At 36.2% G+C, this 26,700-nt stretch overlaps 1 protein-coding gene across 2 annotated transcripts; it reads left to right on the top strand.

Moving 5' to 3' along the window:
* Positions 1-7,384: 7,384 nt before the first annotated feature.
* On the top strand, positions 7,385-22,783 carry etnk2 (ethanolamine kinase 2). 2 transcript variants are annotated; one of them, XM_081357193.1, is made up of 8 exons: positions 7,385-7,742; positions 15,494-15,753; positions 16,834-16,974; positions 19,337-19,479; positions 20,407-20,490; positions 20,583-20,681; positions 20,942-21,015; positions 22,446-22,783. In XM_081357193.1, exons 1-7 carry the CDS (start codon positions 7,563-7,565, stop codon positions 21,004-21,006), a joined length of 972 nt encoding a protein of 323 aa, XP_081213319.1. In that variant the 5' UTR covers positions 7,385-7,562; the 3' UTR covers positions 21,007-21,015; positions 22,446-22,783. The 2 variants fall into 2 exon arrangements, with proteins under 2 accessions (XP_081213319.1, XP_081213318.1); XM_081357192.1 differs by having other exon boundaries at positions 20,583-20,743.
* The last annotated feature ends 3,917 nt before the right edge of the window (positions 22,784-26,700 follow it).

Genomic DNA, 26,700 nt, shown 5'->3' with positions numbered 1-26,700 from the left:
CTTGAGGAAACATTTGTCACATGCCACACTTTATATAGAAAGAAATTGTCAGGATAAGCAAAACAAAACAGTCCCAGAAGCCAGACTGAATGAGTGATGAGAGTGCTTTAATAACCAGGGCTCAAGAGACACTCTCAGAATTTATACTCTCAATAGGATTCCTAATGATGCATGAAATCGGTGTCATTTCATTTGACAGATTATTCTCTGTAATCTTTTTCAGATTACTTTAATTTTCAGAGCCAAATGGGATTGTAATGCTGTGCGTGGAAAATGAAACTCCCCCCCGGATCAATAGAGAATCACACTGAGCCATTAACATCCAAACCGGCAGCTGCTCTTCTAAAGCTTGTTTACTTTGGTTGAAAGGAGCTTATTTGAAACTGAAAGGTTTTTTTGGAGCTCACGGCATTGTCATAATAAGGGGAGAGGTGTCAGGGGTCAAAGGGCCACAGGGAGAAGATACAGACCATGTTTCTGGAAGGTAATTGCTCTGGGTTTGGGATCTTGGCTTTTGTTCAGTCCATATGTGCTTCTGTGGCTCAAACTCAATGCAAGTGTATGAGCAGGTAAAGACAAACACAAACGTGCACATGCAACACCTTATCAAACCCTTCCTTGACCTAGATTCGGTCTCCGAGAACATATCCCACTTCGTCTTAAGGATCTCAGACTCTCTTCTGAAACTAGACGAGTCCTTTTCCCAGCAGAAGCTATTTAATCTCATCGCTGTCTAAACATTTGAGAAGAGATCTCAGTTGCTCATTTAGCTGATAACATTTGTCTCAGATTTAGATATCAAATATTTTTGATTTCAGAAGCACTTAAGCATATGGCATTCCACTGCGGTGTGATTTGTCTGGAAGGACTGAAATGTAATTCATACAGTCCTCCACACAATTCCTTATCACACCAACGTTTACAACAGCCTATAAAACACTAAATTGATGTTTGTGTTCCACCATAGTATAGACTTTGCTGGGGTACACAGTGTTACTTCTTCTGCAATAAATATAGACTTCAGTTTCTGAACCTGAATGGCATTTTTTTTAGATTATGGTGTGTTATTGGTACGAGAATGCCAGTCAAAGCTGTAATATGGATGAGTAATGCCTGTCAAGAACACATCAGGGTCATATTTCACCCCCAAATCAAATGAAAAAGCTATTTATAAAGACTTGTGGCATTGCCTTCATTACAATTTGACATTTTTCCATCAAAATGTTTTTTTGTGATGTATAGCCATTTATCAGGCAGGGTAGGCGATTTGTTCCAGAAACAATTTTTGTTATGCTGATTGAACGTCTCTTCACATCCTGATAGCAATCAATAAGTTAAGTGGTCTAAATGTATTTATATATTGCCTGTGGAAGGTGTAGGACCATAAAATGTTCGTCCAATCATTGCATTTTGTCCGAATGCTATGATACGAGGTTCTACCTGCCTGACAGTGAATGTATTTTCATATCTCCACACACTTGCTCACGCAGACATCTCACGTCATCATTGCGTTTCATGCTATGAATTAGACAGACGTCAGTCACTGAGCACTGCAACAGAAACAGCAGCCGCCTTTTACAGTTCCTCCAGAACCAAAACAATAAACTTACACGGCAGAACTACTGTAATTGGTAAGAGATGGAAATGTTATACTCGGAGCGGTTCATGAAATCTCACTGACCCAAACTTTTGAACGGTAGTGTGTATGCAATATACACTAAGTATATATACATGCTCAATACATGCATTTCAATGTACAACTTGGCATTTACTTTTTGTGCACTTGATGAATAAAACTTTGTTATGAAACTTAATTTACTCTCATAAGCACATCTAGTCCAACACCCTGCAGGCTCTTTCTCTGTTTGTTGTTGTGCTATTTTTAAAACTCATTCCACTCATTTTCATTGTGACTTTTCACTCTGAATGGAGGCCAAAAAAAAAAAAAAAACTTTAAAGCAAACAATCTATTGAAGCGCTAATCTTTCTTTCATTATTCATGGTGTATGTGTTTCCGTCACCTGTTTAGTGAGCCTCTCCTTCTCTTCCTTCCAAATGAACCAGCTTCTCTTTAACACTCTTCAATGCAATTGTCTACCTTTAGCTTTGCGCATAACAGATGCCACACACAAAATAGCTGAAGCAGAAACAGTAAATTCCCCAGCCCTTAAATCAAGTATTGTTCCTGCTGTAAAGACCTGCAGGAGAATGAAGCCGCAGCAGCTCTGGCGGGTTTACAAGAGACCCGGAGGGCCGTTTAAAGCGGGACGTGTTGTGTGTGGCCCGACGCTCACTAGAGGAGGTTAAAATCATCAGGGCTCGTCTGTGTAGAGGAGGAGGATGAGTGAGACACATAAAGGAAGACATAAAAACTCTGACAGCAGTGCAGATGGCCGACGGACCTTTGCTTCCACAGTCCAGGAACGGAATGGGGCTTTAATGATGTCACTTCTGTCATTTTTTATGGAACTGAGCTTTAGTGAAATAAACATGGGAAAACTTCAAGTGTGAATTATGGACGTTTAGATTACATTTATTCATTTGGCAGAAACTTTTATCCAAAGTAATTTACAGTACATTTCCCCTGGGAATTAAACTCATGACCTTGGTGTTGCTAGTTCTACTGTGTCAGCTATGCCTACAGGAATGGAGCACGGCTACATGATATTAACAATGTTAAAATATTGAAGAAAAAAAATATTGTGGGTGAAAATGTCCTAAAGGACCTTGAATTGTTTACTTTGTGTTCAATTAAATGCAACAAACAATACATAGAAGAAAAACAATAAATCCCAGATATTTTATTTAAAAAACCCTACATTTTTATGTTTTAGATTGGTGCTTGTTTTATTTTAGTCATTTTGTTTTGTGCTTTTGTCTTTTTTTTTTAGCTTTGCTTTATATAGATTTCAATTTTAGTTTTAGTAATTTTAGTATTTCAGCTTAAACTTTTTTTTCAGTTAGATGCCAAGGCAATATATATATTTGTTTTTTTACATTTTTCATGTAGGCCTATAAGTTTTAATAGTTTATTTTTAGCTTTAGTTAACAATAACAACAATGTGTGGGTGGTTGCTAGGGCGTTGCTATGGTGTTTTAAGTCAGTTCTCAGAGCTAAGTTAACTATCGGCCAAGTAAGACAATGTTCCTTGTTCAACATATTTTGTTGATCCAGGAACAACATAACCCTATAAGTTATAAAATCAAAGGGAAATAAAAAGTAAATAACACTGATGTAGAAGCAACACTTGTTGTAAACCCACTTGACATAAACTGTAAACTCTGTAAAAAGTCTCTCAAATCTGATTGATTGGTTGATTGGAATGTTGTTCGAGGATCAACAAAGAAGATGTTGATCCAGGTAAATGTTGTAGGGTGAAATCACGTTCACTGTGCTAAATTTCAAACAAAGTGCACTTCAAGTAAAATATAATAGTAGAATTATCCATATACAGTTATTATGTAAATTGTTCATATGTAAAACATTACATGCATGTTTCCCACTTTTTGTGAGACAAACATGCATCTGTAAAGAAGTGACTTTCGAAGTGTCAGTTTTACGGCGGTCATGAATATGTTTGGGAACCCATCTGTCTCCTTTTTGTTAAATTATCCAGCAAGCAGGCATCTGTATTTAGTATTGTGCATGTGCAGGTAATTATTTACAGAGAGGATTTTCATGTGTGTGTGTGTGTGTGTGTGTGTGTGTGTGTGTGTGTGTGTGTGTGTGTGTGTGTGTGTGTGTGTGTGTGTGTGTGTGTGTGTGTGTGTGTGTGTGTGTGTGCGCGTGTGCGTGTGTGTGTGTGTGTGTGTGTGGGTGTGTGTTAACATGAAAGAATACGGCCTAAATGTAAAGTGCATATGTGTGCATGCATATTTGCACGTGAAAACAGGAATCCAGTACAATCTTTACTGCACAAGAAGTGTCAACATGAACTTTGAAAGGGGAATTTGTCTTGGGTGTGGAGATCTTTGGGTCACCCAGAAAGAATAACCCTTTATAAAACAGCGAACAGGTTAGTCACCGTGTGTTCATTTGGAGAGCAAATATTTCTGAAGTCTTTGGTATCGCATGAGCCGCTCTAGCGGTGCTTCTGCAGACACAAGTTCAGAGTTTCCAGGATACATTGACAAGCAACCAACCCCCTCAGAAAAATCACACAACATTCCAGTCCTCAAGAACAATTGAGAATCCCTGACTAAAGACGGAAACGGTTGACAGAGACGTGTATCTGCAAGTGTGAAAGCATGACATCAGTGTGTGCAGTGGCCCATTCATTTATGCTCCCTGAAAAAGAAAACCTATGCCTGAGAGGGATTGTTTCCTGTTAGACATGACAAGTTAATATTGATATAGAATATTTTACAGAACAACAAGTGAGAACATATTATAAATCTGTTTTTTAAAAGGATTTTTTTCTTGTGATAAAAAAAAACATTGAATTTATACCATTTTTCCATCCATATCATTTTATTGGACTTCTACAAAGTGTTTAAAATTGAAAAATCGAATCAGTCAATCAGTGGCGTAAGGACGTCCTTTTCAAATAACATATTTCCAGTTGAAATGACTAGGAGTACAAAAGTTTAATGTGCAGTGCTTATTTTTGCCTGCCGCATAGACCTTATTCACGGCAGTGCATCTTTGATTTTTAACTGGAATGAAAGCGGGGCTGTGACGGGTTGGGATAGACAGCCTACATCTCTTCAGTGGTTGTACTGTTATTTACTGAGTTTTTGGATTGTTCTTCAGATGAAACACTGCAAAAATATCTTTCCGAGAAATGTCAGTAGACAAAGAAAACTCCATCAACATGAGCTGTGGAAAGTTCCAGCGGATGCCATTCAAAACACATCAAGTCTATCCATCACAGCCTCACTTTCATACCTGTCATGGCGCTGCTCTGAATAATGTCTATTGGCTAATACACAGACAGTAGCCTATAAGTAGGCCTATGTTGTAATAATAAGTGGCTGTGTCTGAAAGCTTTAAAATGCTGCCTTCGGAAGTTCGGAGGACGTTACCTTCACTTCCATCCTGTCTCATGATGAGTTATCTTCATCTGATCGATTTTTTAAGGCAGCATAGATGTAGTTTGCTTCACATTCAGCTCCCTAGTTCAGTATTCAGGGCACTGATCAGGGAGTCGGCCATTTTAAGGGCTAGTGTCAATCAAGATTATGCTGCCTCAGAAGTCTGTTCGGAATCAGTTTTGTGAGGTATACCGTCATGAGCAAACGCTGCCTGCAAATGTAACCATTGAGTTGCAACAGCAAGATTCTGCGTTGTGTAGTCGTTGGGGTAGGCCTACTATGATATTAGACTACATAATAAAAGTCAAAGATAATGAATTTCAAACCTGAACCAAACATATTTTTATTCAAAGATCAACAGTCTGTCATTGGTCTTTATAGTCTGCCACAAAAAAAAAAAAAAAACATTAAAAGCATGAACTCAAATGTCATTGTGAAAAAAACAGAACAATGACAGTTGTAACAGTGCGTAAATCAGACCTTTCAGAATAAGCCTTATGCCAAAATTATTATTGCAACTAAATTGTCAGTCATTAAATAAGAAAACTAAATAATTGTGAAGATGATTTGCTTTGTATAACCCGACATCAGCCATTAGGCCGAGGTATTTTTTTTTTTTGACCAATCAGTCACTCTGGCTGTCTGCACGCATTCACTGTCCTCGCGGCTATTGCAACTTGCGCTCGCTTATCAATGCATGCAAATTCGCGAACCGGTATCTTTGTAGAACTTCAAAAAAGAAAAAAAAGATGCTGCAGCCAATGAGCAGCCGGCGGGGGCTGGCTGCAGGACGACTCACCCTCCACGGACAGTTTTTAGTGTTTTATCAGACAATAATTAGCTACTCAAGATTTTGCTTTAGTATAATTAGGGCCGGACTCGGGATTCGGGACAACATCTTAGATTTCGGGACTGTCCCGAATTTTTCGATACGTATGGTCACCCTACTTTCACACAAAGTCCTGCCTGATAAGTCAGCGAGGCAACAAGTCAGCTGCCTAGCTTTCGGACGAAGCCAGCCAGTATGCCAGTCCAACATCTAATGGCTGAATGTCTTGCGGGGACATCTAGTGGCTGAATGTTGCTGTCAACCAGAGGTTTTGGTAAAAAAAAAAAAAAAAAAAAAAATTATATATATATATATATATATATATATAGGCTTTGAGTGTATATATATATATATATATATATATATATATATATATATATATATATATATATATATATATATATATATATATATATATAATTTTTTTTTATATATATATAAAATATATATATATATATATATATATACACTCAAAGCCTATATATATATATATATATATATATATATATATATATATATATATATATATATATATATATATATATATATATATATATATTATTAACAAATAATAAAAAAAATCATTTATTTTAACATTTATCATTTAGTTTAATTTTATGTAAAATAAAGAATAACAAAAACAATATCGACATATTTTAAATAAGCTAGATAATAATAATAATAATAACAATATGACCAAAAAAAAAACTAAAATTAAAAACTAAAATACTAAAAGTTAAATGTAAGTAATGCAAGTAAAATGAAAATGAAATGAAAATGAAAATTGGAAATATAAAAACTAATTAAAATAGTAATATAGCTATATAAGGTTTGTTTTTCTGCTAAATTGCAGCTTTTATATTATTAACAATGATTTACCTATTTTAGAATAAAAATCTAATATTTGCTTATTTTTCACATCATCATTCATTATCATCAAAATATTTTGTGGTTTGTAGTAGGAGAACCTTATCCACCAGAGGTCCCTTTAGCTCATGTTATAAAAATGTATGATTTGGGTCCGCTGTGCGTTTGTGAGAGACTCCTAGTGGCCTGATTCATAGATAGCATTACATGCAATAATGACACATGATTACAGTAAACCTGAGATTAGTTTAGACAACGCAGTCCTTTATGCTAGTCATTTGATTTGGCTAAATATTCAGATTGTTTACATTTCCCCAGGTTAAACTTTGACTTCCTTTTTTCACATTATATGATATATAACGTATGGTATATAATGTACCATGCTACATAAAACAATATATATCAAAAGAAAGAGAAAAAAAAGACTAAATAATGAGCATATGTTTATTGAGAGACACATAAAGCCAGGTTATTTACGAATCTTACGATTTCATGAGCCAAGCCTTTACCATGGACGACCAAGCAACGTAATTTTACCTAATCAATATTAATAAGTCAGTCGTTCGCCATTGGAAGGTTCTGAAGTCCCGTCAGCCTGACCTCATTAATATTCATGAGCTAGGCTCCGTCATCGGATGATTTTTTGTGGGCGGTGCCTACAGAAGGAAGAAGCGCCGTTTTTTCCTGCCGTGATGACAGAAACCAACGGTACCGGCATTTTTTGAGTCGCTCCTCTTGTCTCCTGCATATTCTAAACCGGGCTGGACCTTCTGTGCATGTTCAAATAAAAACCTTTAGACCCCCTAAACACTGAAAATACCTATTTAATACTATGTCGGGCATTAATAGACAGTTAAATCATATGATGGAGACGGAGATCCACGTGCCGGTTGGGTCACCGACGATCAGAAAATTCCCGATATTCGTGGACGAACATAATGTTACGGAAGGGGCGATGAAGCTTATTAAAGAGCTCAGACCAGGCTGGGACCCGAACCTGATCCGTACTAAGGTAGGTGTGACTGTGTAGCTTGAGCTAATCCACTCCCGGCGTATTTAGGGCCTTTCTTTCTCTCTCTCTTTTTTTTTTTTTTTTTTTAAGGTGTGGCGTTTTTCATTTTCATTGAAGAATATATATTTTAATAAAGCTTAAATGACGTTGAAGGTTTTGTGCGTTATCACGTCATATTATTTTCTATGACCGTATGAGTGACGTTGGAAACTAGCCTGGCTAACTTAGCCAGCTGCTGGACATTACACCCAGTTTAACCACATCTAACAACACATATTATGTAATAAAACGCGTATAAATAACTATTTTAACAATTTGCGCCAGATAAGATAGGTTATCAATCTTTGACGTGAGTGAGGTGCGTATACGTCCTGTATACGTCACTGGCCAGCTGGCAGTGACTTCTTTGCTATATAACTAAAAACCTTAAAATCAAGATTAAAAGAAACCTTCAGTTTAGTATTTTATGATTGTATATATGGGTCAATGACATGACGTGCATATTTTTGTGTCCAAGTGCATTATTTCCTTTTAAAATAATTTGATAAATTCATGACATATCGCTTTGTTCTATAAAACCTATTTAGTTTGAATTCATTTTTAGTAGGCTACATTTGAATAATACATATTATTTTGTTTTGTTATCTTAAACCCCCAAACTGTCAGGTGGTGCAACTGTCCAAACAAATGAACAGACTAAGAAAACTATTTAAAAAGGTGTCTAAATAAAATAAAAATAATTAAATACTATGGCATCATTTCAGGGTTGAACCCTTTCATATAAACACATTTTTATACATATCAGTAGTTTAGAAGTTGAAAAACTTTTGTCCAGCAATTTGTAGATTCCCAAATGTCAGGGTGGCGCAACTGCAAATATGGCTCTTTTATTATGAATTGACAAGGTAATACCAGTAAACATAACGCATCATTCAGAGGAGCCCGACCAACTCATCCTTGTAGCAGAGTGAAAATGTTTATTGATCTCTATCAAATACTGGCAAAAACTGTTAATTTCAAGTATGGGTAGATTGGTACACTTTTCATGTCAGGTGGTACAACTACAGTATACGTGCATAAAACTATTTGCTGAACTCAAAGGAAGATATTTTGAAGAATGTTGATAATCAGACAGTTGATGGGCACCTTTGACTTCTATAGTAGGAAAAAAAAAGACCATGGAAGTCAGTGGGGTTCATCAACTGCCTGGTTATCGACATTCTTCAAAATATCTTCCTTTGTGTTCAGCAGAAGAAAGAAAATCATACTGGTTTGAAACAACTTGAGAGTGAGTAAATGATGACAGAATTTTCATTTTTAAGTTAACTATTGCTTTAACAACTGAAACCTGTTTAAACACATTGCTCATGACTCAAAACTATGCATTATATCAGTTTTGAAAAGATTGAAAAAACCCCCACTTTTTTTAAGCTTTATTTGTCAATGACACATATATGTATACACACAGAGTTGTGTTTGCATATCCTAGTTCTATCACATGTTGACACCTCAATAAATGTTTAAATTCAGTGAAATGAGTTTGCTTAGTTAGGTGCATGTTTTGCCATCATGTAAATGCACTTGCTGGTGCATAAATATATAATATATTCTGATATAAATATACCTCAACAAGGTTCTTTGGGTTACAGGTGGTGTCAATGCATTTTGTTGCAAGTCATGTTGTTGTTCTGTGTATACACACACACACACGCACACACTTTTTTATATATATTTATATATATATATATATATATATATATATATATATATATATATATATATATATATATACATACACACACATTTTTCTTCTTTTGTTCTTGACACAGGTCAGCTGTTACTTATCATCTCTGAATAACAGGTTATCTCACAGATAGAGCAGCTCCCACCTGGCGTGCGTTCTGATTTGAAACTAGTGGATCTGATTAGATTGACTCGACCCAAAACCACATTTTATCCAAAAGTGATTAGCCTATTGTATTTGCATAATCAGATCAATGTCTCACGACTTCAATGGAAAATATCATTTGTTTATTCATTTAGGAGGCTCACAATATTCAAACAGTTAATAACAGTTATTAATAGTAATAAAGCAAGCCTCCCATAATGCTGCCTTGAGTTCATCCTAATGCAGCTGTTTAAATAACCTGATTAAACTCTGTGACTCACACTTACTGGCTGGCCTGACGTCTCGGTCCAACGCCACATATGCTACACGTTTAGTAGCACAGCTATAAACGTTGCATTATTGCACTGATGATCAGCCTCACGTGCTTCATCTGTCATATCTGTTTGAGTGTTATCATTTAGTGTGATGGGAAATGAAGGTTACTAATGAACAGTGTTATTATTGTTTGTTTGTCTTTAAGCAGAGACGGCGTGTCCCAGTCCACGTCACTAATGAATCTCATGAAAACGCTCAAGAACATGTTCGAGTCATATTTCAACCTAAAAGCAAGGGAAAGGCATAAACATATTGTGTACTTAAAGAAAATGAAGCATTGATTAATTTTTTTTTATCGTGATATTAAGCACATTTTCCTCCCAAATTCTCATTACTGTAATGCATTATTTTATTTCATTTTTAGCAGCTGTATTTTTATATTTATAGAGATTTTTTTCCAATAATTCTTTCCTTGAATGTAAAGGGATTTTTGTTAAAAACAATAGCTTTTTTATATGCAGTAGTAGATATTTACTATTATTACTATTACTATTATTTTTTATAATATTAGCACTGTAAAGCAATATGTGTATTAGCTTGCATATGTGTTTTTTGTTGAGTATCATATATTATGGCTCATATAGTATGATATAGTGCGAATATGGAGTTCATATTCGAGGAGGAAAAAAACACCTCAAATTTATTCACAGGCCCAAACTGAGCAAGAATATGCAATTTGGTGGATTTACTGATATTTATATGGCCAATAATGAAATTCTGATGTAAATGTAAATCATTGAGGTCGTAATAAACAATAAATCAGACTACTTGCATAAAATGCATATAAATATAATTTGTAGCTCTATATCTCCCAGTAATGTGCCTTGGTAAGATGATGTCAGTTTGAAATGCTTAGTTTTATGATAAAAAGCTCTGTAGTTTTAATTGTTGGGACAAAACATATAATGCAATGATGATTGAGAGATGTGCAAATAAACATTCCTCAAAAGTCTGATGGATCATATTTGATATTTACATTTTAACATGATTTTCCTTAAAATTAGCCTTTGAATGAAGTGAAAATCAGTAATAGAAATAGGAATGTATAGTCCTCTCAAAACATTTTTAAATAATACAGCATTTTAGCTGTTTTTTAGCTATATTCATACACATTTTTGTGATTATAATTTCAATTAAAGGCACAATGTGTAAGATTTTTGGATTAAAATGTTCAAAAACCACTAGAACAATGTTATATGTTTTGTTGACTTGTTTACTTACATTAACCCAAATGTTTCCAACAATGTTTAAATCCAGAGAAATCAGCTATTTTAACCAGTGTAACATCCCAATTCATTGTGTCAGCTGTCAATGACGTCATATCCGCGTTACCCTCGATTTCTTGTTTTACTTACTGACTGTGTTTACCTGAATACACGATTACACACCAAGACTGTTTTGTGTGTATTTGACTGTTTAAGAGCAATAATCAGCGAAAAAGAACTCAATTTAGTACTGAGAGGCGGATTTATGTGCACGCACTTTGTGTGTTAGCACAAAATCTGCGGGAATGAGTAAAATTATGCACAATACGCGCAATCCCACGCCGAAATTCAAGCTGTAACACCAACTATTTTCATCCCGAGCAAATGAAACGAGTAGGGCTGTTTTCGACTAAGGATTTTCATAGTCGAATCTGATTCGTTAGATTTTGCCATAGTCGACTGATAGTCAAACCTTTTTTTTTTTAGATAGCAGCTAGATTTTTTCCATTTCAAACAAAAGAGCTAAAAAAACACATATCACACATATATCATAACATTTCATAAACATGAGGAGCAATATGAGAGAGAAATTTGGTGATGGTTGTTTAGGTACATTAAATCACGTAAAGCTTTTTCACGCCCATGAGAACCGCGTGGAGTCAACTCACAGCCGCTCCGCTGCCCTGCTGAAAATGTGAAGCAGAAACGCTTAATATCAGATAACGTCCATAATAATTGGACTCTGGGTTCGATTTTTTGACCATTTTCAGTGGTTATGAGGAGCAATATGAGAGGGAAATTTGGTAATCGTTGTTTAGGTACATTAAACAACGTAAAGCTTTTTAACGCACATGAGAACCGTGTGGAGTCAACTCACAGCCGCTCCGCAGCCCTGCTGAAAATGTGAAGCAGAAACGCTTAATATCAGATAACGTCCATAATAATTGGACTCTGGGTTCGATTTTTTTTATCATTTTAAGTGGTTATGTGGAGCAACATGAGAGGGGAATTTGGTAATCATTGTTTAGGTACATTAAACCATGTAAAGCTTTTAACGCACATGAGAACCGTGTGGAGTCAACTCACAGCCGCTCCGCAGCCCTGCTGAAAATGTGAAGCAGATTTTTGAATACATTTTTATTTATTTACATTAGTAAGCTACAGGACATCGTCTTTTAAAACATGACCTGAAAAAATAAAATAAAAATGGTACCCAGCCCTTCTGAAAATGCGAATGCGTCTCTGTCCCCAGCACACTTCAAACCAAACTGACGCCCATGTATTCGACTATGAGGTTCATAGTCGAATCAGACCTCTCCGAATCGAATCGTCGAATCCTCGACTATTAGAAGTCAGCCCTAGAAACGAGTGAGTGAGGAGAGGCGGGTTCGTGTGTCACTCGCTGTCAAAGAGATGAGATAGAGAGAGAGAAAACGCTGATGGTATCGTGGATTCTGCAAATGAGTATTGGAAAAGTTTCAGATATTGAAATATATATTGAAAAATCTATATTTTTGACAACACTACATTACACTTAGTTTATTATTTCAGATGCCTTTTTAAAAGACTACAACTGAAAAAGGTATATATATATTATATATAAAATTCAACCTGCCAAAGTGACTAGTGTAGGTCGGTGGGTGTTCATGTCAAGCCCTGGTTATAACATAACTCTCAAAACGCTCAAATGTATTTTAGTATGATTGTTTTGACCAAGTAAAACAGCACTGTGTTACCCCCCAATTTTAATTCATCAAATAAAGTGACCAGTATGAGTAGTATTTTAGCATTGCGGCTGTTTCATTAGAATTAAATAAAACAATGTGAATTTAAGTGATCAAATGCAACTCACTGATCAAATCCATCGGCTGGCTTTGGAGGTGAAGACGACAATTCCCATGATTCCACGTTCATTCACGCCTACGCCTTTGTTATTTCTTTTGAATAAGTGACCTTATTCGCGGCGAAACTTTCATACTGTGCCTTTAAATACACATTATAGATCCACACCACACTTTTCCAGGAAAATGGCTGCATATGATGAAAACCTTACTGATTCATTTATGATTTTCAACCCATTCCTTTATCAAGTCCTTGCTGCTATTTCAACAAAACCTCAACTATGTCAGCCAGCTAGATAATGTTACCTAGGTGACATTTAAATCAGCAGAATACACAACAGCGATATTCAATGCATCTAAATTTGCATGAGACAAAAACACATGCACATGTTCAAGGATTGGCCCAAAACTCTTCCACTGGCCTATCCTTGGTCCTGGTCTTAAAAAATTCATTCTTTTCATTCTTATGATTTTAGGGTGACCTATGGCCCAGACATGTATTTTAGAGATTCACCTCTATACTCTTGGGCCACAACATTAGTTGTGTTTGCCACTGGTTTGAAGCCAGGCTGAATGAACCCCGTTCTACCACACAGATAGACTAGGGGTGTAACGATACCCACATGTGACGATTCGATACATATCACGATACTGAACTTACAAATCAATATTGTTGCGATACTCCAAGACATGGTAAAAGGTTAACAAAAAATGTACTGTTGATTAAAATGGTAAATTTAGTATTACATTGTGGGTGTACATGAATAGGCATGGACTTGGTGCTGATAACCCAAATGCACAGGACTATAGAGACACCAGAATAAAAATATTCATGATTCTGAAACTGAAAATACAGAATTATTTTAGACGAACATGCTTGCCCTCTGTCACTGACTAGATGTATTTAAAATAATCTAGGCTACTTTTTACTGGTAACAAGACATTTGGCATTATCAGGACCCACAAATATTCCACTATTGCATTATTATACATTATATTCAACATTTATATATAGTAGTTTAATGTAGTACTGACGCTAAAACTCTGGAAACTTGAATTTTTTTCTATTTTGGATGAACTATACACAATGTATATTGTCACCATCCACGATACATACTGTTGCATTTTTGTATTGCGATATATTGTGACACGATATATTGTTACACACCTAATAGCACTGTTTACAGATAGCCAGCATAGTTTTCATCAATGAAAAACATGCATTGTGCCCAAACTTATTGTTCACAGCTGCTTTGGTACACTCCTTTGAATGAAGCCAAAATGTTCAAAATAAAGCTCCTCTGTTGGCACGTGGCATTTTGATGCCATTCATCAGATGAGCTCCGGCGTTCCAGCCGTTTAGAAGAGCCACGTGGTCATGTGACACTGGCAAAAGGGGCTTGTTATTGTGTTGTGTTTGTTGATGATAACCACCTGGCCTACACTCAACTATAAACACTGACCATTCAAACTATTTTTAGAGGTTCAAACCATCCTACATATCACTTTCTGGTTGTTAATGTCAAAGTTTGTTCAGATAGTTGTGGTATATTTGCTTTCAGCAGTGTATTTTAATCCCATTTACTATTGAGACGCAAGTTCTAAGTGTTGTAACCTTTCGACAAAACTGTTGAACTGTTGTCTAAACAGCACCTGCTCCGAGATGAATTCGTCCTCTGTATGTCAACCACTGCCGCTGTTTGTACTTTAGTCATTTCAGGAATCTCAGAAATGCATTGGTGGGTGGCTGGGCCAGTGCAATGAATTGTGGGATACATTGCCACAAGGACAAAGCATTTAAAGTCTTGCCAATTTATCATATGCTCTATCATGATTGACATTTGAATAATTGAAAATGGCTTATTTTATTCTTTCACATCCCTTATTAAGCATAAACATGAAAATCTGAAGTTAAATAGTGCAATTAATTAATGCTTTGGAATACAGGCCTGAGGTTGGTTTTAAAGAAGAACGTTTAAAAACGTGTTTAATGTTAATCAAATTTACCGTACTAAACATGTTATATTTTAGACAAAAAATATATATTTTACGAAATAATCTGGAGTCTAAAATTGCTAGAAAATCAAAGCCATATGTCTAATCAAGTTGTGTTCCAAATTTGAAGTTGGTATCACTAAAATGGAGGTTCCTGAGAGATTTTATTTAGTGGCTATACCAAAAATAGGCAATGAGTTAAGGGGCGGTCACACTGTGCATTTCGTTCCATTGAATTCCATTCATACACATATAAATGCATCAGACCGGAAACGCTCAAGTTCAAGTATGGTGAACTCTGACCTGTGAATTCGCATCACGTGACGACGTGTGACCAGTAGAAGATCGATTCGTCACTGCGTGACCTCTTTAAAAGAACGCATATTTTTGCAGTCTGTCTATGCATCTTGCAAAAAAAGTAGCTGTGATTGCACTTGATATGTTTGATCATGAGAGCCTTATGTTCCTTTTTTTTTGTCCCCTCAGCTTTTCACAGATGGCACAACTAACAAACTGGTGGGGTGTTATTTGGAGGACTGCGACGAGGATGTGGTGCTGGTGAGGGTGTACGGCAACAAGACGGAGCTGATCGTGGACCGAGACAATGAACTGAAGAGCTTCCAAGTTCTACACGCCAACGGTTGCGCACCCCGACTTTACTGCACCTTCCAGAATGGCATCTGCTACGAGTTCATGCAAGGACGCGCTCTGGATACTCAAGACGTCAGGGATCCTGTGTTACTCAGGTGGGTCCGTTCTGCACACGGCACAAAATGGAAGTGTGGGTGTTCGGTCTAAAAATAACACGTTGAATTGAACACAATGATCTTAGTTTTTGGCCTATTTTTTGGAATATTTTTTCTCTTTTGTAACTATAATAGTGAAGTCATTAAAACTGACCTCAGCTTAGGCCAGAACCTTGTACTATTTATATATTATACTAATTACATAATTATACCTCTTTTGACCAGATGCTAAGACAGTATCACATGTATTCACATGTATTCGCAAATAACAGAATGCAATGTGATGAGTTAAAATGATTAAATTATTATTACTATTATTAAAATATTTTTCTTACATACTAAAATCAATTTATAATACCATTCAAAAGTTTGGGGTTGGTAAGTTTTCTTTATTGCTTTTGATAGGCTCCATTTATTTGATCAAAAATTAAGTAAAAACAGTAATATTGTTAAATATTATTACAATGTAAAAGAACTGTTTTCTATTTGAATATATTTTAAAATGTAATTTATTCCAGTGATGCAAAACTGATATTTCAGCATCATTACTCCAGTCTTCAGTGTCACATGATCCTTCAGAAATCATTCTCATATGCAGATGTGAACCTTCCTAATTATTATCAGTGTTGAAAACAGTTGTGCTGCTTTATATTTATTTATAGAAATAGAAATATTGTGTAACAATGTAAAAGTCTTTACTGTCACTTTTGATAAATTGAATGCATCTTTGCTGAATAGAAGTATAATGTATATAATGATCAAATGTACAGCATATAATAGGCACCCTTTGAAACATGTCTTTAAATATTGAAGAATGGCTTGTGAAACGCTCTTCATATAGTCTAAGCTATCTGCAAATTTGGAGTGAAGTTCTTGTGCAGTCGAGACTGAAGTGTTCATTCCATTCATGAGGGTCACATATCTCCTTCCAGGCATACAGTGAACCGTATTGCAAATTACACAGGTGACCTTGGACTAATATCCATTTTTCCACATAAACGGCTTTTTCCAGGCATTGTGTTTAGGCTGAAACTGAGCTTTGCAGTTTTGACCAATGTCTTCCTTTGTTTTTATTGGCAGACTGATCGCCCGTGAAATGGCCCGAATTCACGCCATCCACGCACACAATGGCTGCATCCCCAAACCCAACCTGTGGATCAAAATGCGCAAGTACTTCTCGCTAGTGGCCACGGAGTTCACTGACCAAGCCTCTAACGTCAGGTAACCCTCAGGGAGTAAACAAAGCAGCGTATCATTCTTCATCGTTTTTGTCTTGGTTCTTGTTCTAAAGTTTACATGCAATGGCGGATCTTTTCTTCTTTTTTCCTTCTGAGCAAATATCCTGTAAATGACACAACTCTGTGACTGACGTTTTGTAGAGAACTTGTATAGAAATGCAATTGTCCTTCCGTGCTCATCCTCGGTTGAGTATGCTTTGAAAGCTGTGCAAGACAAGTGAAAATGAAGGATACATGGGCCTTAAAGGGATAGTTCACTTTGAAATTAAATTTTGGTATGTTTTAGCTTACCTCAAGGGCATCCAAGATGTAGGTGTCTTTTTTTCCGCAGTAGTTTCAATTTTGATATTTTTAGGTCAAACCGTTCTTGTCTGTCAGTCATTTAATGCAGGTCTATGGTCACTGTCTCAAAGAGCATGCACAGAGTCGAAATTAAAACAATTCCCCATCGTCCAAATTAAACAATTCCCCATCGTTAGTACACATTGATGGCCTAAGACACGAAACGAGCGGTTTGTGTGAGAAAACAAACAGTATTTATATCGTTTTTAGCTCTTATACACAGCCACGTCCAAGTGATCTGAGCGCGCGCGCATCCTGGTGTGTGACGTGTACGCAGACTGGTGCATAGATATATACACTAGATGTCGCCTTAAAGACATTCGTTCCAATGAACTGCCGTAGACAAGGCGACATCTAGTGTATATATCTATGCACTAGTCTGCGTACACATCACACACCAGGATGCGCGCGCGCCCTCAGATCACTTGGATGTGGCTGTGTATAAGAGCTAAAAACGATATAAATACTGTTCGTTTTCTCACACAAACCGCTCGTTTCGTGTCTTAGGCCATCAATGTGTACTTACGATGGGGAATTGTTTAATTTGGACGATGGGGAATTGTTTTAATTTCGACTCTGTGCATGCTCTTTGAGACAGTGACCATAGACCTGCATTATATGACTAACAGACAAAAACGGTTTGACCTAAAAATATCAAAATTGAAACTACTGCGGAAAAAAAGACACCTACATCTTGGATGCCCTTGAGGTAAGCTAAAACATACCAAAATTTAATTTCAAAGTGAACTATCCCTTTAAGGCCCTTTGAAATGACTTTGTAACTTTTCAGACCTTTTTCATGCTCAAACAGCAACATTACACACTAAAGAAAGATAAAAATGTAACAAATCATAATAGGTCCTCTTTAAAACTTCAATTATCTCATAAAAATGTTGATGAAAACTCGTTTTTTATAACTCATCACAGCTCAGAAATGCACATTTGAATTTAGATTTTGCTCAGACAGGTGTTTCATGGGAATCCAGATTGTATTTGTCCAATCTCATGCTCAGAGCTGTTATGTCACATATTAATCATCTCAATTGTCATCCTTACAAACATGCTGGCTCTTAAAAGCTGACGTTTATCGGTAGCCAGAGATCATGCACATTCAAAGTCATTTACGTCATCAGTCATTAAAGCATTAGTGTCATCAGAGTTTTTCCGGTAGAGATTTTATTATTACTCCCCAATGTCTAACAGGACGATTTTACTCGGTAGTTTCCTAATAAAACAAGTCATACTTATGCAAAAAAAAGCATGCGACAAATCACAGATCAGTCAGAGAGGCTGCTGGGTTTTGTGTGAGCCGCTGCATGGCAAAAGGAGGTTCTAGAAATAGCTCCTTAAGCCCATTATAAGGGGAGAGTGGTCACTCAGACGGGCTTTCTCATTGGTGGGACTGGACCACATTATCACTGTCTTAATTTCTCTTTTGTTAATCCATCCTTAAGATAAAGACTGATGAAGCATTTTTAAATTGTTGGTAATACTTTACAATAAGGTTCCAGTTGTTAACATTTTTTACATTTGAATTACTTAACAAACTATGCTATATTTATTTCAACATATAATAATACAGTATTAAAAGTAAAAGTAAATATTATTTAATGGATCTGAGCTAACATTAACTAATTTCGTTTGGCGTAATCAAAGATGAATAAACACTGCAACAAATGTATTGCTCATTGTTAAAGTTAGTTCCCAGCGCATTAACTAATGTTAACAGATACACCTTTTGATCTTTATTAGTAAATGTTGAGATTAACATTAGAGAAGATTTATGAATGCTGTAGAAGTGTCGTTTATTGTTAGTTCTTGTTAGCTAATGCTAACAAATGAAACCTTATTGTAAAGTGTTACCAATTATTTTACCAAACGAACATCAGTTGTAAGCAAACTTTAATTTCCAAAAATCTAATTTGTGGCATTATTATGTTGTCAAACACTCTGCCATTTGCTTGAATCACTGATCTCTTTCCGTGTTTTTTATTATTATTTAGAATTCAGCAGGAAGTGCCCAGTCAGGAAGTGCTTGAACAGGAAATGATCTGGATGAAGGAACACCTGTCGCAGCTGGGCTCTCCTGTAGTGCTCTGTCACAATGACCTGCTCTGCAAGAACATCATTCACAACGTAAAGGAAGGTGGGTGATATGTCAGCATCATGACAATATAGAATCTAATTGACCATATTTACTATAATATATTATAATAAATGCTTTAATCATAAACACTTTATCAAACTGCACTAAATTTCTCTGCCTCTGCTTTTCTGTTCTGCTGGTGTAACCAAAGTCATATGGGTGAGAAAAATAATATTAGTAATTTTGTTGCCCAATGTTCATGATACATTCAAATCCCAAGAGTCTGTACAATTTTTAGTGTTTTATTAGTCTTTAATGCTCACCAAGGCTGCATTTATTTGATAGAAAATGCAGTAAAACTAGTAAGTGTGAAATTTGATTACAATTAAAAATGTCAGTTTTTTGTTTAAATGTAAAGCTGAATTTTCATCATCATTACTCCAGTATTCAGTGTCACATAATCCTTCAGAAATCATTCTAATATGCTGATTTACTGCATTATTATCAATGATAAAAACAATACTTTTCAGGATTATTTGATGATTAGAAAGCATTTATTTGAAATTGACATCTTTTGTAACATTATAAATGTCTCCAATGTCACCTTTGATCAATTTAATGTGTTCTGGTTGAATAAAAGTGTTATGTCTTATGTCTTAGCACTCAAGTTAAAAAAGCCGCAGTGTGCATTCTGTGCAACAAAATGTCAAACATTTTGACTGGTTCCAGGTTTCTCAAACACAACTGCCGCCTCTTCCATCCTACCTCCCGTGTTTTATTGTTTAGGCAAACATGACGCCCTGCATTTGGTTGAGCCAGAATTTGACATGTCGAGCCGCTCAAACAAACAAAGCAATATTGACACCAATATAGTGTTACAATTTTCACCTATGGCATTAAATTCAGGGCTTTTGTTTGAAAAGGCACTTAAGACTAATATTTTGTCTTGTTTACTATGAATCAAACCCTCTTGCTTTTTTTTTCCAGGTCATGTTCGGTTCATCGATTATGAATATTCAAGTTACAACTATCAAGCATTTGACATTGGAAATCATTTCAATGAATTTGCAGGTGAGCAGCATTAAAAAAAAAAATCATTCATAAAAAATGATGCTCTGGGAACTGATTTGCATTACCCTTCTGTGTGTGTGTGTGTTCATCAGGCATGAGTGAACCCGACTATAACCTTTATCCCAGTCGAGAGATGCAGTTGGACTGGTTGCATACTTACCTGCAGGCCTACAAGCTCTTCACCAAGAAAGGTGAGGAGGTGAGCCAGAGTGAACTGGAGACGCTCTACGTACAAGTCAACAAATTTGCTCTGGTAAGTTTTGCATGTGCAGAGGACATTAGAGGAGAACATGTTTTGATAATGCAGGATTTATGAAATTGATTTATGGTTGTTTATTCAAAGGTATTGGATTACAAGTTTGTTGCATGATGATTGCTGTCAGTGTTACATCTGTGTGTGGACTGAGCTGGAAGGCTTTCCCCTAAAGTTCTTGTTCTTCCGCTTTGGCAGGCCTCACATTTCTTCTGGGGTTTCTGGGCCCTGATCCAAGCCAAGTATTCCTCCATCGAGTTTGACTTCCTCGGGTAAGCAGCCTTTCATCTCTTGTGATGGGGGAGGATTTTTTTACAGGCATAAAGATCATCAACAAGATAAATGGGGGTTAAAGGCAGATAAAGAGTGTACAGTGTAAGTGGCAGAAAGTAGCGGCAACTAATGCAGCCAATAACCAGCTAATCCACTTTTGTAACCTAATGTAAAATTCTATTCGGGGAAAAAAAAAAATATATATACTCTGATTTCCATTTGTTTATGACTAAAATGATATGCAAGTCAAAATATCATTTGGCCAAAGTTCAGTTTCCAAGTAATTCATTGACCAGAAATGGCCTCAAACCAAAGTTAACACCTTAACCATTCACCTTACAGAAACACATGAGACCTGAATTGAAGGTTAGATCTCTTGGGATCATGGCTAAACAGTCCTAAAACATTGTCCATTGTCTTTGAAACTTAAAAATACTTTAGACCTGAATCTGTGTATGAATGCTTCGGTTGGAGGTAAAGGTCTTAGATGAAGGTCTCCCACATACTGTGCATGAATGGGTGCGGACTGTTAGTTCTATTGCCCATAGAAACCTGTCAATGGTGTTTGTTTTCAAGTGGTGAAAAGCAGATTTTAAAGTGAATTGCGGCCTGCCACCCTCTGTGACTTTGGCACTCCACCTAAACCACTCTCGAAATCTTCGACAGTGTTGTGTATCTGTGCTCTGTAGCACAATGAAACTTTACTTAAGTTATTCTCGACTTGGTTTTTCGGAGGGGGTGAGTTATGTCATCCGTAGGCTGAGGATATTTTTGTTGGTGTCGTGGCTCACTTTTATTAAACTGGCTCAAGTAATATATTCTGTAAACTTCCTACATCGCCAGTTTCCAAGCAACAGGTCGTGGTTCCTCTCAAGCTGCACCTTTTAACAACAAATCACTGCCTGCGCATATGAGATCAGGAGGGGTCTCACAGCCTGTTTAAAAAATCTGCCTCTTTGCATGTAAAAAAAGGATAAAAATTATTATGTAAATGTATTTTAACTTCGGTGTCACTGAAATTGACAAAATACCCCTGTAAAAACTTTTTTGTTTTCTTATATTTGATGTATTTCATAGGAACCATAAAAAAAGTTAATGTATTTTTTGCAGTTATAGTTATATTTAATAATGCATTTCTTTGCGTTTTATATTATAGCTTACTCAAAGTGCTACAAACGTAATGCATAACATATTACTAACATAATACTTAATACATAAATAGATTTAAAAAAATCGTGTTGAATTTATAGATAACAGCCATAATTGGTCAAAACTATATTCAGTTTAAGTATTTGACAAATGGAGGATTTTTATTTTTGTTAAAAAAATATTATATATCAATTATTGGAGATAAATTTCTGATTCAATTAATTCAATCCCAATCTTAATTTTGACTTTCAGATCTGATTTTGTCACACTCTTTTTCTAGGTATGCCGTGCTACGTTTCAATCAGTACTTCAAGACCAAACCTGCAGTAACGGCCCTGGAGATCCCCAAATGAGACGTCAAGACTGAGGGGACAGCGCTGGTGTCTGTTGGCCTCATCGTTGACGGTTTGACCATTGAATCAGAGGCCTTTTCAGTCAGGGGGAGGGTATGAGGTACAGCAGGGGTGAGCACTGGGACCTCTTAAGATTGGTTGACAGCTTGTCTGCCAACTCTTAGTTCCACAAATTCTTGATTCCTTTTTCAACAACCATGTTCTCTTTGGGACTCCACATCTAGTTGATCAAGTTTCCAATAAAATGAGTGCATATTTATGTTTTAAATACAATTTATTTATTAATTGTTATAGAGCACTTGTTTTTCACCAAAGTAATCCTTCCATTCTTGGAGCCGACTTTGCTTTGGAACTTCTTGTTAAGGGTTTTGCAGTGTGAGAGCCATTGCACACATATGCAGAATGATTTGCTGTGAAGGAGGCCTGTAGTGATGTTTAGCGAGGATATGTGTTGATACTGCAGGCGATGATTAACAAGAATCATCTTAGCCCGCGGCTTCATAATGCCTAACAGATATGGCCCACTCTTGCAATGACAAATGTGCAAAGACCCAAAAATGTGCTAATGCTTTCAGATTTATCTCACAGCGCTGTATTAATGAGAAGAAATTGGGGTAATGGGTACAAATCTGGGTTGCTAATACAAAGGTTTCCGGTTTAGGGCCAATCAGGGGTGACTCAGGAACTAGATAGTTACTGAGGTCAAAAAGCCTGCCCTGTCCTGCACTATTAAGCACTTGAGCAAATTACTTAACCCCTGCAATTAGTCCCCCGTAAGTCACTTTGGATGAACGGCGTCAGCTAAAAGGCAAGTAACCAAGTAACCAATGAATGAAGTCAATCTGACCTCACTTCAGACATTCCTAAGAAGTCAGGGCTGCGAGAAACCTCAGCGTCTGTAGGACCATGTTTCCACCTATTTAGTTTTTATGGTTGTGACAAGTTCTGTTGAATTTTCCACTTGTCAGAGGCTGTGGAATATTACAGCCTGCTTCCCCCTCCTTTTCTCGCTCTCGGCCCTAAATGCGTCTGCATCACCTGGCAAAGCTCAAACTGAGATTTGAAAGTCATTATCTGCTCAATGATCACTAATCTCATTCCTAATGTCCCCTAAAATGTCAATCTAATGGTTTTCCAAAACTGGAAAAGGGGGCAATATTTATGTAACAGTGTTGTGTAGTTTGATTCAGGTCACCATCTGTGAGGAGGATTCAATGTCCTGGAGCGAAATGGACAAGATTATTTAAGTTCACAATATTAAATTCTGAATTCATTTCACTGGAGAAAGTCCTTAAAGGGTTAGTTCTCTAAAATGTGGTCATTAATTACTCGCCCTCATGTCGTCCCAAGCATGTAAGCCTTTGTTCATCTTCGAAACACAGATTAAAATATTTTTGATGAAATCTGAGAAAAAAAGAGCTTCATTTGTGTTCTGAAGGTGAACGAAAGTCTTACAGGTCTGAATCAACATGAGGGTGAGTAATTAATGACAGAATTAACATTTTTTGGGTGAACTAACCCTTAAAGGACTTTCTCCAGTGAAATGGCAAGTTTGTCTGCATTTAATATTCTGAATTTAAATAATCTTATTTGGTCCTCACAGATGGTGACCTGAATCAATCTGAAAATAAAGGGCTATCCCTTTAAATACCTGGACTTTCTGGTTGTTTGTGGTTTTAAAGTGTCACCTTTCCAAATGTTTAGAACTTCATCTAGTTTCAATACTGTGCATCTAAAATTCTCTCGCCTTCAAGATAGAAGAACACTTCACGACTCCCAGTGTCTTCTAAAATTGCTTTATTTAAATTGCATTTTATTTCTTTGTCAAGCTTTTGCCGTAAAATGATCCATTTTTGATGATCCATCAAATGATCCAACAGCCCATTTTTATCCGAGTAAAACATTCCAGTAGAAACTTGCCTGAGCCCCACAAAAAGCACGAAATCTTTTCAATCTTTTTATTTGTATCATGCATATCGAAAATGCCAAGAATTGCACCATTTTAGTCACTCATTGTACTGTAAACTTAGAGGAGGGATAGTTGGGAGGGTCCGTCAAGAACATGCCAGGTCATATCCCCAAAATAAAAAAAATACATGATATTTTGCAAAGAGAAATGAAGCCTTTCTATGACTATTAAGATAATATTATTTTCATGACAATTAGCATGTACATTTCAAATTACTGTATTGAATGAATGAGAATCCAATGGAATTCAATGAGGGGGAAAAAGTAAATAAAAGAGTGAAGACATTAAAGTGGTAAGAATTTGGGGAGGGAAAATGTCAGACTGCAAGAGATCTTAATGGTCCCAAAACAGGCTCTATTTTCTTTTTTTATGCAAAATTTAATTTCTTATTTTTTCCCTTTTAATTTTCTGGTGAAAAGTGATCTGTAATGTTTTTGTGAGATCCCTCTCTATAGAGTTGTGGAGGTATGACATCAGAACCCGGAAGACTAATTCGCCGCAGGTTCCTTCGAGATTTTCCTGTGGGGTTTTTGATTGTAAAGCCTGTGGTAAACACAACTTGACAATATGACGTTTTGTCCTACTACGTAAATTACACACCCATAGCGAAACCGTGAATTTTGAAGCAGTTATGTTCATTTTTGAAAAAATGCGTTTTTCATAAGTAACTAGATAAGACAGTTTGGGGGTGGGGGGGTGGGGGGGTTGTGTGTGTGTGTGTGTGTGTGTGTGTCGTGTGCATTGCAGAACAAAACGTCAAAGTATTGTCAAGTTATGTTTAACACAGGCTTTATTTTACTCATAAATGAAAACCCCCATTATAAAACCTTGAAGGAACCAGACTTCTGGGTTCTGACGTCATACATGTACCACTTTATAGAAGTCGGTATCTGTATAACTGGAATCATTATCTCTCTGGCAGCTTCTTGAACCCAAGTGTCCTTTTACTGACCAACCAGATCAGTCGCTGATCAGTTAGTACAGCAGTCATTTTCAGAACGTCTTGAAACCGAAGCTAGGCGTTGTGTTTGAGCGGTGGGGTCACAGTGAAATCCCGGAGGTGTCTCTGGCTCTGTGTCAGTTGCAGGTTAATAATAAAACGGTTTGAGCCGAGGGCGACGACTGAAAGCAAGAGGCCCTTCAACAAAACCATGAATAATTTTGTAGCCAGTGTTTCTCTAATGACTTGGAACAGCCTGATAGCTCTGTGCTAATATACTTTGTTTTGGTTCTGGTCACTGCTTGGATCTAAAACTTGATCTGCGATTTTAAGGTGAATCTTGTGAAAACATTTCCAGGTCATATTTCACCACAAAATAAAAAACAATTGCGTACAAATAAATTTACCATAAAGATTCTCCTAAAATTTCAAATGCTGTTATGTGAAAAAATTTAATAAATTAATAAAAAATACTGTAAATGTACTTTACAAATGTACTATACAATTTAAATAATAGTATGTACATTACAGTAATGAATGCATTTTTTTTCTCATTATATTAAGCTACTGGGATAAATTGTCATAATGAATCAAATATGCTAATGTCATATTTCTTGATTTGAGATATGACCCGGACATGCTCTTGACAAGTTTCCATAAGATTCAATATTTAAGATCAGTTAATGTATTTTTAGATCTTTGTCACTTTGTGGTCCATGATGACTGAAAAAAGTGAAACATATTTATATAAGCTGCATATTCCATACATGCATTAAGAATGTTATGAATTTGAACAACATGTTCATATAACAGGAGTGCAATGGCAAGATATCTGTGTAGATGTACATATGTGAATGTGTCCACCAAGAAAACCACTTCTGTTCAGTTTTCTTTCTTTTTTTTTATGTGAAGGACATTTCTAATGTGAAGGGGGGAAATGTTTACAAGCACCATTTATGTTTTTTGGAAAGTTTAATTTTGTTGAAGCGAGATTATATTTTTCCACTTTAATGAAAATTTCAGTGTGGCCACAACTGTTTATTCCCTTTGGAATTAAGACTTATGGTGCAACAAAGTAAATTTGAACATCCTAGACATTTCATAGCACCACCTCTGTGTGTGTGTGTGTGTGTGTGTGTGTCTATATATATATATATATATATATATATATATATATATATATATATATACATACACACACACAAAGTTATTTTCTCTATGATTTGAAATGACCTTGTGAATGTCCCTTTTTAAACCTCTTCTCTTAAAAGGG

The sequence above is a fragment of the Scardinius erythrophthalmus genome, assembly GCF_964197995.2.
Source record: "Scardinius erythrophthalmus genome assembly, chromosome: 25".
NCBI lineage: Eukaryota > Metazoa > Chordata > Actinopteri > Cypriniformes > Leuciscidae > Scardinius > Scardinius erythrophthalmus.
The sequence above is the reverse complement of the archived record's forward strand: the minus strand, read 5'-3'. Positions and strand labels throughout refer to the sequence as shown.